Source organism: Equus caballus, chromosome 1, assembly GCF_041296265.1.
Source record: "Equus caballus isolate H_3958 breed thoroughbred chromosome 1, TB-T2T, whole genome shotgun sequence".
NCBI classification, from domain to species: domain Eukaryota; kingdom Metazoa; phylum Chordata; class Mammalia; order Perissodactyla; family Equidae; genus Equus; species Equus caballus.
The window spans coordinates 187481186-187494971 of record NC_091684.1 but is presented as its reverse complement, the minus strand read 5'-3'; the positions used below and the strand labels follow the sequence as shown (position 1 = coordinate 187494971).

Below are 13786 nucleotides of genomic sequence, written 5' to 3'. Positions count from 1 at the left end.
TCCTGCAATTATGAACATAGGAACAAACTACAGTGGTATTATTAGTGGCCCTTGAGAGTCTGTGCCCACAGAAACCACTGGCACTTTCATGTCACATCTCACTGTTTGCACTTATCCCCAAAAATACCATTTAAAATCATCTACTTCGACTACTTTGAAGTTACAGTTGTTAGTAGATTGGCTGTTAGATCTAGTTATTTAATGTATTAATAACGACTCATGTATACAGCAATGACGTGATACTTTCATAATTGCATTTCAATAAAACTGATTTTGTTATAATTGCACTTTACGCACTTAACAATATTATCCTGAGAAGAGGGGTCAAATTAAGAAAAAAAATCTTTCAATAACCTACAGCCCTCAGTTAAGTGAATTCTTACATTTCAGACTTCAGTTTTTTTAAATCTTAGTAAGTATCAAAGAATATACAGGGCCTTGTACATCATTTTCCAAACCCCCCCTTTTTCTTCACCATGATCCACTGTGAGAATACATATTTTACACATAGCACAGTACACAATCTTATCTCTCTCACACAACACAAAACTGAAACAAAAGTATCACAAAACAATCTTTACCCTCACTGCAGGAAATGCACACTGACATTTTCTATTCTATTTCGTTCATTAAAAAATACTAGTGTGACCTACTGAATTAATTCCACAACTACTCTTGAAGCATAAATTAAATAAGTCTTAAAAATCTTTAGTGGCATTCCTTTAGAAACATCTCATATTCTACAATAATAGGTGAAAGGCTGTTATCACTGCTATTCAGCTACTATTTTAAAAACACTTTTCATCACTTTAGAGGTGGCACGTAGATGAGCAAATAGTTCAGTGGCTAATCAGGCTCCATTTAGACAACTGGTGATGAGTTACGTAAATTTTGTAATTCTGATGGGAGTCTAAACTTAAACTTCACCAAATGCAGGAAAGAAAAGATGTAGAATAATGAATATTTTATGCCTGAATTATTTTAAAAGGAAAAAAATGTTTTCAGTGCATAATGTTTCATTTCATAGAGGTGTTTCTTCATCTGCCACTGTAAAATCAGGCAGAAACGTTTCCCAAACTGATGGCAATCCTTGAAGCCCGGGCGGAAAGAATCTTACCTGTAGTAAACCCGAAGTGTCTGGATTTCTTCTTCCAGTTGTTTGTACTGTTGAACTGCAGTTTCCCTGGCTTGTTGCATAGCTACCAACTTTGCCTACAAGTAATTAATATTTTAAGAAATTTAATATTAGTTTGGTACATTGAAATAGAGTAGTATGAACAGGAGTTTTAAATTTCTGGTAGTTTAAAACCTATCAGTATTTTTAGCAGTGTTTCGTAATTTCCCACAAAATAATCCAATTATATTAATAATAGAAACGCTCAAGACATGAACATATTAAATTCACCAACTTTGCTCAGTACTGAACTTCAACCTTATTCATCTGTATCATCAGATATACGCCCTTCTGCAATGTTTAACTTTATACACAGAATTCAGAATGTGGAACAGGGGTTCAGAGCACTATCTAGAGTAGAGATAAGCACAATGGGTATTTCACATACAAATTTAATGTGGCTCCAGTGCTGATCACACTAGATTTTCCTTTAACTTTATTAATAGTAAAACTCAGAAAATTCTAAATATGTTGTTAAGCCATCTTTGATATTTAACGTGAAAAAAAATACACGACTACAACCCGATTCTTAGATATGATTTAACCTTTCAATTCCTTTTCTGCAAGAAAAAAAATCTCTAAAAGGAAAAGGGCAGCTATCCTGGATGTTAGAAATATTTTATTCAAGGGATGTTACTGTTCCTCTCTGCCTACAATATTCAAATTTTACAGGTCCTGCAAGTGGCTTTTCAATAGGTTCAAACTAGTAATTTAAAAAGAATTGCCACCATCCAATCATCACTCCCATTGGATTTCAGGCATAGATCAAAAGAGTTTTCAACATAACTTTTAAAAAATATGGTCCTGATAAGTCAGGTTTCAGTTTTGTTTATTTAAAGTATAATTCGCACGAATAGGTTGTCTTCCACTTAAATGGTGTCTGATAGATAATAAAGACTAAATTGCTAGCACACCTCACAAACTACACTAATGGCAATAATTAAAAAGCAATTGAAAGTTTGAAGACAGAAGTTTACTAATTTTGCTGAATTCATGATTTCACTGGAATTATTTTCTTGCATAAGAATGAAGTCACAGATCGTGAAATCTTGATCATAGGAAAATAAGTTAGTGTAATACAAGTGAACACTAGACGGTGCCACTTTTCTATTTTAATAGTGGTAAATTATAAAAACATGCAGCAGTTTGGATCTTTGTATATAAATTTAGGCACTAAATTAATTAATTTGTTCTCTATCTGGGCTAGCAAATTCTAACAAAGAGCTACTTTTTAATTAATTTAAGATGTTTGAGTGCTTGCTTTAACATGCTATATTCTAGAATTATTGTTGAAACATTCTCAAAAATTATTAAAAAGCATTTAAAATAAAAATAGGTGGCTGGCTCTTGATGTCAATAATTAACAGCTTTGCCAGTTTTCAGTATGCTATAAAATGTGGTTGAAATGGTAACTTGGAAGACGCAGATGCACACTGTGACGAATGGCAAGTCAAAAAAAAATCACAAAAATAGGACATACCACTTTCAACTTACAAAACATCGGATATCCTATTGCATGTATTTAAAGAATATCAAATATTGGGCAGGTAATAGAGAATTTGCTAAACAAATATGTGACAATGCTAAATACCTTAGATGAGTATTTTGAAGTTTTTTTCCTGCAAACAAAAAAACAACCAAAACAAAATACCCCAAAACCAAAAACCAAAACCAACAATGTCCTAGCAGGAAAATGCCATAATGAAGATTCCGCCTAAGAAATTTCTGCAGTGAAAATGAGGTCATGAAAACTTCAAATTCCTGCGCTTCAGGTAATATTGTACATTTCACTCTTCCTTCCACAGTCTGGTGGCTGGCACGAAATTTACCAACTCTAATTAATATAACTTAGTCAAACATTTGCTTATGGTTGGCTATGAAGATTTGGTGTTGCTTAACAATCCACTTCATTTATTAATTCCAAATGCCTTATCTTCTGTCGAGGCCCTGCTGACTATGTTCAGAGCCATTATAACCCTTCTGGCTCGACAACCTCCTTCCCCTACTTTATCAGATATATTCTTATCTGTCCAGCAGCTCCTTTTTGGGGAAATAGTCTTACCCTCTGTCACAGTGATCCTGTTCAGTCCTGGTGGCTAGGATGAACTTCCTTCGCCACCGCCTCAGGTATACATGACCCAGGTTGCTCAAACAGAATACTCCATCCCACTAGCCCCAGAGGAAAACCGAATCCTGATGACATCATTTGCACTCCTGGATCTCGGTATGCCAGACACATTCAGATCCATTCTTGGACTTTCTGGGTACATAAATCCTTTTTTTGTTGGCTTAGGCTGGTTTGAGTCGGATTTATGTTACACGTAACGTAATAAAACTAATTTAAACGTGCGGTTTACTTCTACTGCATTTCCTAGTTTCATCATTAATATACAATTCCATCACACTGCAAGTCAAAAATAAATTTCATATCGCAAACATTAAGGAAATTAGCAAACAAGATGTTATTCCTGGTTTTTGGGAATATTAGTTCCATATTCCTGGCAATTAGTTCTATAAAAACTGGACTCATTCATTTATGTGTATGCTCACATAAAAAAATACATGCATTAAAAAATGACGAAATTCAAAGAGTGTAAGAAAACATACAACATAAAGTAAGTCTTGCTCCCACCTCCAACCTCAGTACCACAGATCCCCTCTCCTGAGATCACCAGTTACCTGTTTGTGCATCGTTCCAGAGACAATCTACACATATGGAAGCATGTGTGTACACTTGCAAATAAATACACCTATTTATGAAATTGACGGCATTCTTTACACACTGCAATAAATCTTGTTTTAAACTAAAAAAATAGTTTGCTATTTTGCTTCTTATTAAAACAAGAATCCTCCACCCCAATCTATGTGTCACACTCACTAGTCACATTTCCTTCCTTCCCTCCCACCTCCAAAGGGAAACACTTCCATGAATTTGGGCTTATTTTCAAGAATATTTTATACTTTTACTATATAGATATGTACTTATAAATAATACTCCATGTTATTTATAGGTTATCAAACTCTATATAAATGATATTCTACATATGTCACAGACAATTGTTTTCTTGGTCAGTATTTTACTCTTGGCTCATTCATATTGATGTATGTATGTATTTTGACAATACTTACATCATACATTGTGAAGGTGTGCATTACATTGTGATTTTTTCTTTACTTTTGTTTTTTTCTCTACTTAGAGTAGATTAAATTTTCTATATTCTCCTTTTTACTGTACTGTTTAGAAACTATATATTTATATTCCACCTTGAAATTTTGCTTAAAATACTTAAAAAAAATATTTTTGAGCAAAGCCTACAGTGAGTCAGAATTTCTATATATAATCATAATTTTAGGTAAACATTTTACACAAGTATAATACTTTTTCTACTTATAGTTATGCTTTGAGGTAAAATTAAAACATGTATGACATATCATCTAAGTATATCCATTGATGAAATTTTTAGGGTCAGGCTTATTGAGTTATAATTTACACAAAGTAAAAATTCACCCATTTTGATGCACATTTGTGTAAATTTTGACAACTTTATATAGTCGTGTAATAACCAAGATATAGAATATTTCCATCACCCCAAAATGCTCCCTTGTGTACCACTGCAGTCCATGCCCTCCCTTTTACACCCCGCCCCTGGCAACCACTTACGTGATTCTTATTCCTACAGTTTTGCCTTTTCTAGAATGTCATAAAAATGGAATCATATAGTAGACAGGCTTTTGAATTTGGCTTCTTTCACTTACTCTAACGCTTTTGGGATTCATTCATATTATTACATGTATCAGTGGTTCATTCCTTTATATCACTCAGTAGTATTCCCTTGTATGGATGTGCCAAATGCACAGCCATTCACCAGTTGAACAATTGAGTAGTTTCTAATTTTTGGCCATTATTAATAAAGCAGGTATAAACACTTGCATATAGGTCATTTTGTGGAAATATACCTTCATTTCTCTTAGGTAAATACCAAGGAGGGGTATTTTTGGGTCTTATCATAAGCGTGTATGTGTTTATACATATATATGTGTGTATATATATATATATATATATATTACAAAGTTATATATATTATGAGGAAACTGCCAAACTTGCTGCCTAAATTGATAAAACTTTAAAGCATCTGTGCTTAACTACAATAGCAACACCACTTGTGAATTCCTACTATGAGCTGCGTGTTGTACCAAGTGCTTGAAGTAAATTACTATAGTCTATCCTCGCAACCAACCTGTGAGCTAATTCCTATTATTCCTATTTTACAGGTGATAATAGTGACTGATAGGACTCAAATACAAATTCAGGCCTGTTTGGTACAAAACACCTATTTCCCTCTTACACCACACTATACAACATTCTGGGAGATTATATATATACGTTAAATCGATCGATACTCTATCGTCAAGAACATATGCCAGACCACAAAAGTACTTATTCAGGAATTTGAAAAACAATACAAATGTATGGGCTCATAAGCGCTTGGTTAATTTGTAAAGGTCACAGCCATACTTGCAGGAGAAAGGACAAGCAGAGATGTACCAGATCCTTCTGAGCATGCCGCCTTTTACACATCACTCAAACCTTTCCACATGTAATTGTACTTTTTGTTCTTTAGTCTGACTCCTCAAAAACTTCATTCCAGTCTCCCTCCATACTCCACCCAAACTCAGCCCAAGGTAACAATGCAAGAAACTTGTTGCAGTCTTTCTGATAATTATGTGCATTATTTGTATTCAGTTCGGATCCGGAGAATGCTATTGGCACGAAGGAGCCTTGTAACCGGGAGTCGTCTGTGGATTTAGTCTCAGTAATGGGAACAACTGGGAGTCACGACTGTATTTAACCTTAGCTGCATCTTCTGCTTCTCTAAGGAACGTTCAAACTGTGTTGCTGCCTCACGTCTCCCCAACAGTCGTAGGACTTAAACATTCCGCTGCTTATTCCACCAAAATTTGCCTATAAAAACATTTGTCTTCTTGACTAAGACGTGCTCTTCTAAATCCACTAATTTTACTACTGTAACAAAAAATATTCTAAGTATCTATAGTCACAATTATATTTTCAAAACTCCCTAAACAAATTTTATAAACTTGTCACCAGATTTCATTGATGCTAAGATACTACTGATTTTAAAACACACCATAATTTTATGTAGCAAAATTGTACCAATTATACTTCTAAGACACCACCTATTTTAACAAGCATATAGAAACCTTAAAAATGTGAAATGATTCTCAACCTAATATAGTTCCCTCCAAAACAGTAACACTCCCTTCTGAGAAATACCAAAATATCTTTTCCTGCCTGTAGCATGTGTTTTAAAATTTTTCACATCTCCTCACCCCACTCACACACAAAACCCATACCTTGTCCTTCCCTCTTGACTAGTGTTCTCTGTCAAACGAAGAGAACGGCAGCATTTGTGATGCTTTCTTTTGTTTTCTACGTAGGGAAAACCTTGAAGGATTGATTGCAATTTCCAATGGTGTACTCTCCAGTTTTTTCTCCTTCAGTTATGTGTCCTTTCATACTTACTTCCCAACCTGTAAAAAGTGTTGCTGAAAACAGCTGGAAGGAGCAGCTAAACTAGTCCCAGGTGAAACAATGGAATCAAATAATCATTTGATAACATCTATTGATAATAATAGAAGTTTATAGAATAATCAGTGCGTGTTTTACATCTTCAGTATCCTCTCACCGTACCTTAAAAAAAGTGTTTTCTTCTTGTGCTGTTATCTTTTCTTTTTGTTTCCAGTTTCATTAAGATGGAACTGACATATAACATTGTATCAGTTTTAGGTGTACAACACGATGATATGACGTATGTATATATTGAGAAATGATTACCACAATAATATTAGTCAATATCCATCACCTCACATAGTTACAATTTTTTTCTTGTGATATTAAGCTTTACTCTCCTAGAAACTTTCAAATATAGGATATAGTATTTTAACTTTAGTTACTATGCTGTACATTACATCCCCAGAACTTTATTTACCTTAAGTGAATGAAAAAAAGGTTGGTTAACTAATATGAGGTTAGTCTGATAATTAAATATCTCTTGTTCTTAAACTCTCTCTTGGGCAATGCCATCTAAATAGGACAACTATTTGTACTGCTACTGTCTTAGAGATGAACTACATTGTTTCCTCAGAGTTTTATCTAGTAATTTAGAATGATGGACAATAAAGACTACACTGCTCACATCACCGAGCATTATTTGTTATGGATATTGTGGAGAAACTACTTTTATCTTATTTTAAAATCTTGTTATGTTTGGTTTGAATGTGTTTTTAATAGTAATAGTCTGATATAGTTAAGCCTTCCTTTGGCAACTCCAAGACCATTAATGGAAATCTGTTTTTATCAGAGAACAGAGGCATTTGATCTTATGCATGATATCTGCTAAATAAAGAAACATACAGTACATATTAAATCACAGAACCAAATATGTCAGATATGAAAAGGATCTTAGAGGTAATATAGTCCCCTGTTTTTACAGGTGAGGAAATTATTCCTAATACAACTGTTTAGGGAACCATTTGGAAATTGTCCAAAGTTTCATAGCTGGTTAGAAGGAAAGTTGGAATTTGAATACAAGTATCCAGAAAACATTGCTTATTCTACTATACAGACTGCATTTTAATATGGTATAATTTAGTGTGTGTGTTAATTGTTTTAACAGAATTGTTTTACAGAGCAACCAAAAATATATAGACTGTGTTACACTATTGAACACATCTGGAAGATATTTAATTTGATATTTTCAAACAATAGGTTTAATTAGACAATTGCTCAAAGAATATGACTATAGCCATCCTAGTATTTGACTTTTAAACCTCAGAAGCAGTTTAAGAATCTAGTAAAGTTAACTAAATATCTTGCAAAAAGGTATCCAAAACAATTTAAAGCTATTATTAGGAGGGTTAAAATGACCAGATTTCAATCACACCTCCCCTTCATAGGAAGATATGGATTGCTTACCACAGCATATTGCCACAGTGCACTGTTCTTTAAAGGTGATTCTTTAGAGGGTCTGTTTTGTCCTAAGGTAAAGCCTCTGAGACCAGGGATGATCAGACTCCTGACTCAGAAGCAGAAATATATGCACTGTCTACTGATCTGTGGTCTGACATGAGAGAGGGAAGAAAGCAGTTCATAATAGAAGCAGAAATCAAAGGCAGAAAATGATCCATGCGCAGGGAGCAGACTCCATGAAGCAGAGAAAGGGAGAGTAGACTGAGGTTCACCAGAAAGAGGGCCGCACAGTGATGAAGAGCAAACTTGGGTTTGGCTAGCAGCAATTAGCTCCACAACCCTCAACAGGGTAGGGTGTCTGAACTTCAATTTTATTATTGGTAAATGGGGGTGGTAATACCCATCTCACAGGATTATTATGCAATTATAAAATGAGATAACTAAATATATGATATAGCCACATCAAAGTGAACAAATATGTAAGCTATTTTTAATAGATTCAACTGAGCCTCTGATGTGAAGTTACTGTGGCAATAAGTGATGTCACTAAGAAGAGCACTGTACCAAGTAACACGTGAATAAGGTAGAAGGCATTGGGGTTAAAGTGCAAGTTCAAGCCATGTGGTGGTCTAGAGCAGGGTCATAGTGTCCAGATATGAAATATTTTAGACTTGTGGGCCATACGGTTTCTGTTGCAACTACTCAACTTTTCTTGCAGCATAAAGCAGCCATAGACGATACGTAAATGAACAGGGATGGCTATGTTCCAATAGAACTTTATTTACAAAAACAAGCAGCTGGTCCAGAGGCTATGGTTTGCAGACTATGGACCTGGAGGGTCAGAGACTACAGGTTTGCACAGAGCCCAGAATATCTGCCGGTCTTTATAAGTTTCTGGTTAGTTGTCAGGTACCAGAAAAAGTGAAAAAAGGGAAATGCTAACCACGTTTTCAATACACGTGTTTTGTCTAGAATGAACATGTTTCTGGGGGCAGTGAAACAAAACACCTGAAATTCACACTGTTCCAGAACAGGTTCTTCAGGGCACATTATAATAAAAACGAAAAAAGGAGTTAATGCTTAGTTGTATGGTAACCATGTGCTTGCGTGGTAACATTGCATTGTGACAGGAAATCATCTTGCTGGGGAGGCATGATTTCATCTATTATACACAAAGCAAAACAAACAAATAAAAAAACGTTGTAGTTTTACATTGTTAACTTAGTTTTAGTTAATTTGATCTTAATATAGTTTCAACAGCATTCTCTTTATTAGTGTTTGCACGGCATATCTTTTGTATATCTTTTTAATTTCAATCTTTTTTATATGCCTAGGTTTAGATGTGATTATTATAAATAGCGTATATTATTTTTTATAGTCTAATAATCTTTGTCTTCTAACTGGAACATTTGATCCTCTTACATTTAATGTAATTACCAATAAATTTCAGCTTAAATCTATAACTTACTATGTGCTTTCCATTTGTCCCTCTAGTGCCATTACTTTTTTCTTTTTAAATTACCTTTTCCTGTTATCTTTTAGATTGATTCTTTTCTTATAATACTATTTCCCCCTCTTTAATTTTGAATGTAATATATTCCTTTGTATTCTTTTAATGGTTATCCCAGAAACTACAAGATATAAGATTGACTTATCAAAAATCTAATATTAATACTTCTGGACAAAGAAAGTACCTTAAAACTGTTTAACTCTATTTACTCCTCTCTCAACTTATTTGTTACTCTTTTTTTAAATGCATTCTAATTCACTTTATTTAGGTTTAAACCTCAAAGAACATTATTAATATTATTTTGTTGAATCAATGTACACATATTTGTCACTTTCCTCTTTTGCTTTTTTCCTTCCTGACTCGGAGGCTCCTTATGGAATCATCTTCATTCTGTTTAAACAACAGCTCTTGAAAGTTTCTTTAACACAAAGCTGAAAATGAGTAACTCAATTTTTAGTTGTCTGAAAATGTTTCTATTTCATATTCATTCTCAGAGGATATTCACGCTGGGTATGTAATTCTAAACTGGCAATTATTTTCTTTCAGAACACTGAAAGCATTATTCCAATGTCTCCTGACTTCCATTACTCTGTTGAGCAGACCTTTGTAACTTTAATTGTTGCTCATTTGAAACTAATCTGTCTTTTTCCTTTGGCTGGCTACTTTTATAATTATCTCTTTGATGTCAGAATTCTTCTATTTCATTATGATGTGATTAGGTTATAAGATTCTTATCTTACTATGGATGGATATCTTTCATGAGTTTTAGAAAAATCTCAGTTGTTTTCTGTTCTGATAACGCTTTTCCTGGATTGTCTGTATTCTCTCCTTTTGGGGAGTCCAATTAAATGTTTGTTGGGCTATCTTACTCTAAATCTCCTAATTTTTGTTTCCTCTATCAGTGTTGTATCATAGGCAAATTTTCAGATATATTCCAATTCATGTCTTCTGGCACACTAATTCTTTCTTCAGTTGTATATAATCTGATGTTTAAGTTCTCCTAGAGTATTTTACATCAAAATTTTGTCTTTTACTTTTTTGAACTTGCATGTGATTCTTTTTCAGATTTGCCTGGTGTTTCCCAGAAAATGCTTGTGGTTTATTCATGGATGTGATTCAAACTCTATTTATTTAAATATTGGTTAAAGCATTTCATACTTAGCTACTCTATGTTCTTTACATGACTTTATTGTATGGGGTGTGTGTGTGTGTGTGTGTGTGTGTGTGTGTGTGTTTTGGGCCTGTTATATCTGTTGACTGTCATTCATGATGGTTTTCTTCCTCATGTGTTTGACTGATCTTTGTTTGTAAATTCATATTTTCCTGATAATCATCTATGGAAATCCTGCAGGACTAAATGTGGGATGCCTTCTTCTGAAGATGGTTTGTGTCTGCTTCATCAAGGAGCCAGGGGAGACGATTCCTAGATAAAGTTCAAGAAGCCTGGATTAATGTTGGAGTTTCTGGCTCGGCTCCCTAGCCTTGCTGCTGGTCCAAGGATTGGGATCCCAAATGAAGATCAAGTACTTCTATACATGTTTGCCTTTGGTGCAGCTGTGGACCCTCTGTTTGTTTACTATTGGGGAGGAAGGTGGCTCTGGGTCAACTCCCTCCCAATTTTTTGATGAAGTAGAATCTTTGGAAGATTTCCTCGATTTTTTGTGAGTCTAGCAATGCATGAAAATTACATTTTGTCTGGGACCTGGCAGGGTAGCAGCACAAAGGTCCCCACAGTATCTTCTTGCCACAATGCAGGAAGGAGAAGTCTATATTGAAATTTAACACACATCACACTATCAGAAATAGACCAAACCTTTTCTAATTTAACATTTAGAATTCTTACATTTGGTATATTAATTGGGTTATTCATTTTAATAATTTTCCTGAATTGTTTTTAAATAGAAAAGATCCCCGTGAAGGTTTCAGATTGCCATTTGCAAGCCCTTCTCTGAAAACAATCCACTGTGGGGCTGTCTAGTCTAAAATGCAAATATATGAAAAAGTAAAGTAAAATTTTGGATACAGTCATCCTAATGATATTTTTCTCTTTTAACATTGTTTGATGGAACTACTGGAGATAAAAAGATTGGCTACATAAGAATTTTGATCAGATGGTGAAGAGCATCATGGGATAAATTTCCAGTATCATCACTTTTAAGCCCTGTATTAACTAGTGTGACATTAGTGTTTCTTTTGCTTCCTGTCTTTAAACCACAATCTCTCTCGTTCTACAATAAACAATATAAATTAAGAATTAAAACTATTTAAAACAGTGTCATGGTCAGAATCACTATAGCAGCTGGCACGGTTCAGACGAATGACAAACTGTGTCCTAAGCTTGTCCTGTGTCCAAAATCCAATAACTGCTACCCATTCTCTTTTTTTTTTTTGCTGAGGAAGACTGGCCCTGAGCTAACATCCATGCCCATCTTCTGCTACTTTATATGTGGGACGCCTACCACAGCATGGCATGTCAAGTGGTGCCATGTCTGCACCTGGGTCTGAACTGGTGAACCCCGGGCCGTCAAAGTGGAACGTGCAAACCACTGCGCCATTGGGCCAGCCCCCGCATATTTTAATTTAACATTAGAAGTTTTCATAGTCTCACTTTTTTATAAAAGGGAAGATATAATAAGTAATTATCTAATTGATACAATATTGAAAAGTAGAAATTGAAACATTACCCACAATTGACTTTAACAATTGTGAATCCTTTAGGAAAAAATTCCATGAGGTGAGAGAACCACTTGTTAGGAAACGATTTAATTAAACCCTCTCAGTTTTTAAGGTTATAAGTAAAAGTTAATGTCAGGAACAGAATCTAAACCCAGAACTCTTGACTACCAGTTTAGCAAATAATCTGAGTCTGTGCATTAACTACTTTGCCAACCTCTTCTCCAACTTTAAACATGTCAATTCATCCTATTGTGATGACTCCAGAGGTGACACTGTTTACTCTTAATTTCTAGCTCTTTTTCCATTCACTGTCATTTACTTTGAAGTCTTCTTTTTACTTTTTAGTTTTATGATATCATAAAATATTTCTATGATATTATTTTTAAGCCATAAGTAATTTAATATATTTGTTTTTGAACCATTTCCTTGTCCGTTAATTCAGACTGTGGAGGCTTTATCTTTCTGTTGAATGAACCCTATCTCAGAAGATACTACCATGATCTTACATTTGTTGCTAGGTAGATCCAGGTGATCTCTGGCCCCTGAGACTTGTGGATTATACCTCTGCAAGTCATTCCTACTGACAGGTACAAAACCACTGACCACCTCATTGGCTTCACTAATAACCTACTCCATCACTTAATGAGATTTGCCTCTTCTAACATCTAGAAAAGTTAATCATGCAGTATTTATAGTCCTTAGAGAATATCTATTAAATTACTGAATTTCTGTCTACAACATCACTTGTTCTCAAGGTCATTTCCTCAGGGAAAAAAAAATTATGTGCAAGAAAACACTTAAATCATCAGCTGGAATGTGAGTTCCCCAAAAAGTCCATTCTCCTTTCTCATGGCATGATACATTCCTTTCCCTAAGCTTGCTTTCTCTGGAACTACCTAAGAACATGAGCACACAGAGAAAATTAAATTCTTACTTAAACTCAAGAAGCAAACATTTCCCAAAATGACAAGATTCCCCTCCTTTCCACTTGAGTCGTAAACATTTCTCTACATGCCAGTGCCCTTCTATTTAGCTAGAATTTTAGTCAGCAGTATTTTGTTTATTTGTTCAGGATCGTGTATGTTTTTTCACTACATCTATGATACTTCATCACCTGAACACCTGCTGAACCAAACTTGTCTTGCCAGCAAAAAATTTTGAAATTATGCAATCTGCAATTCAGTCCATGGCAAGCACTTGGGTAGAATTTCTTCTATACCTTTCAACATACCTAACAACAATTAAAGAACAGCCTGCATAGAAATATCACCAACTGGAAAGTTAGTGAAGCGAGTTTAATCAGGTGAACTTGACTAACATTTTAGCTAAGGGCTTTTCAGAGACTCATAGTAAATAAGTACCATAATCATTTTCTATCAAATTAATCTTAACATTAATAGAACATTTTATGAATATATTAAAAGGAAAAGCAGTATGA

The 13786-nt window shown here is 34.5% G+C and overlaps 1 protein-coding gene across 27 annotated transcripts in view; it reads right to left on the bottom strand.

The window, feature by feature from the left end:
* MIPOL1 (mirror-image polydactyly 1) overlaps nucleotides 1-13786 on the bottom strand; it is a 302394-nt gene that overhangs the window by 97145 nt on the left and 191463 nt on the right. For all 27 annotated transcript variants that reach the window (XM_023624241.2, XM_070274371.1, XM_070274338.1 and 24 more), the window contains one exon: nucleotides 1118-1212. In XM_023624241.2, the coding sequence (XP_023480009.2) occupies nucleotides 1118-1212 (95 nt within the window). The remainder of the gene's footprint in view (nucleotides 1-1117; nucleotides 1213-13786) is intronic.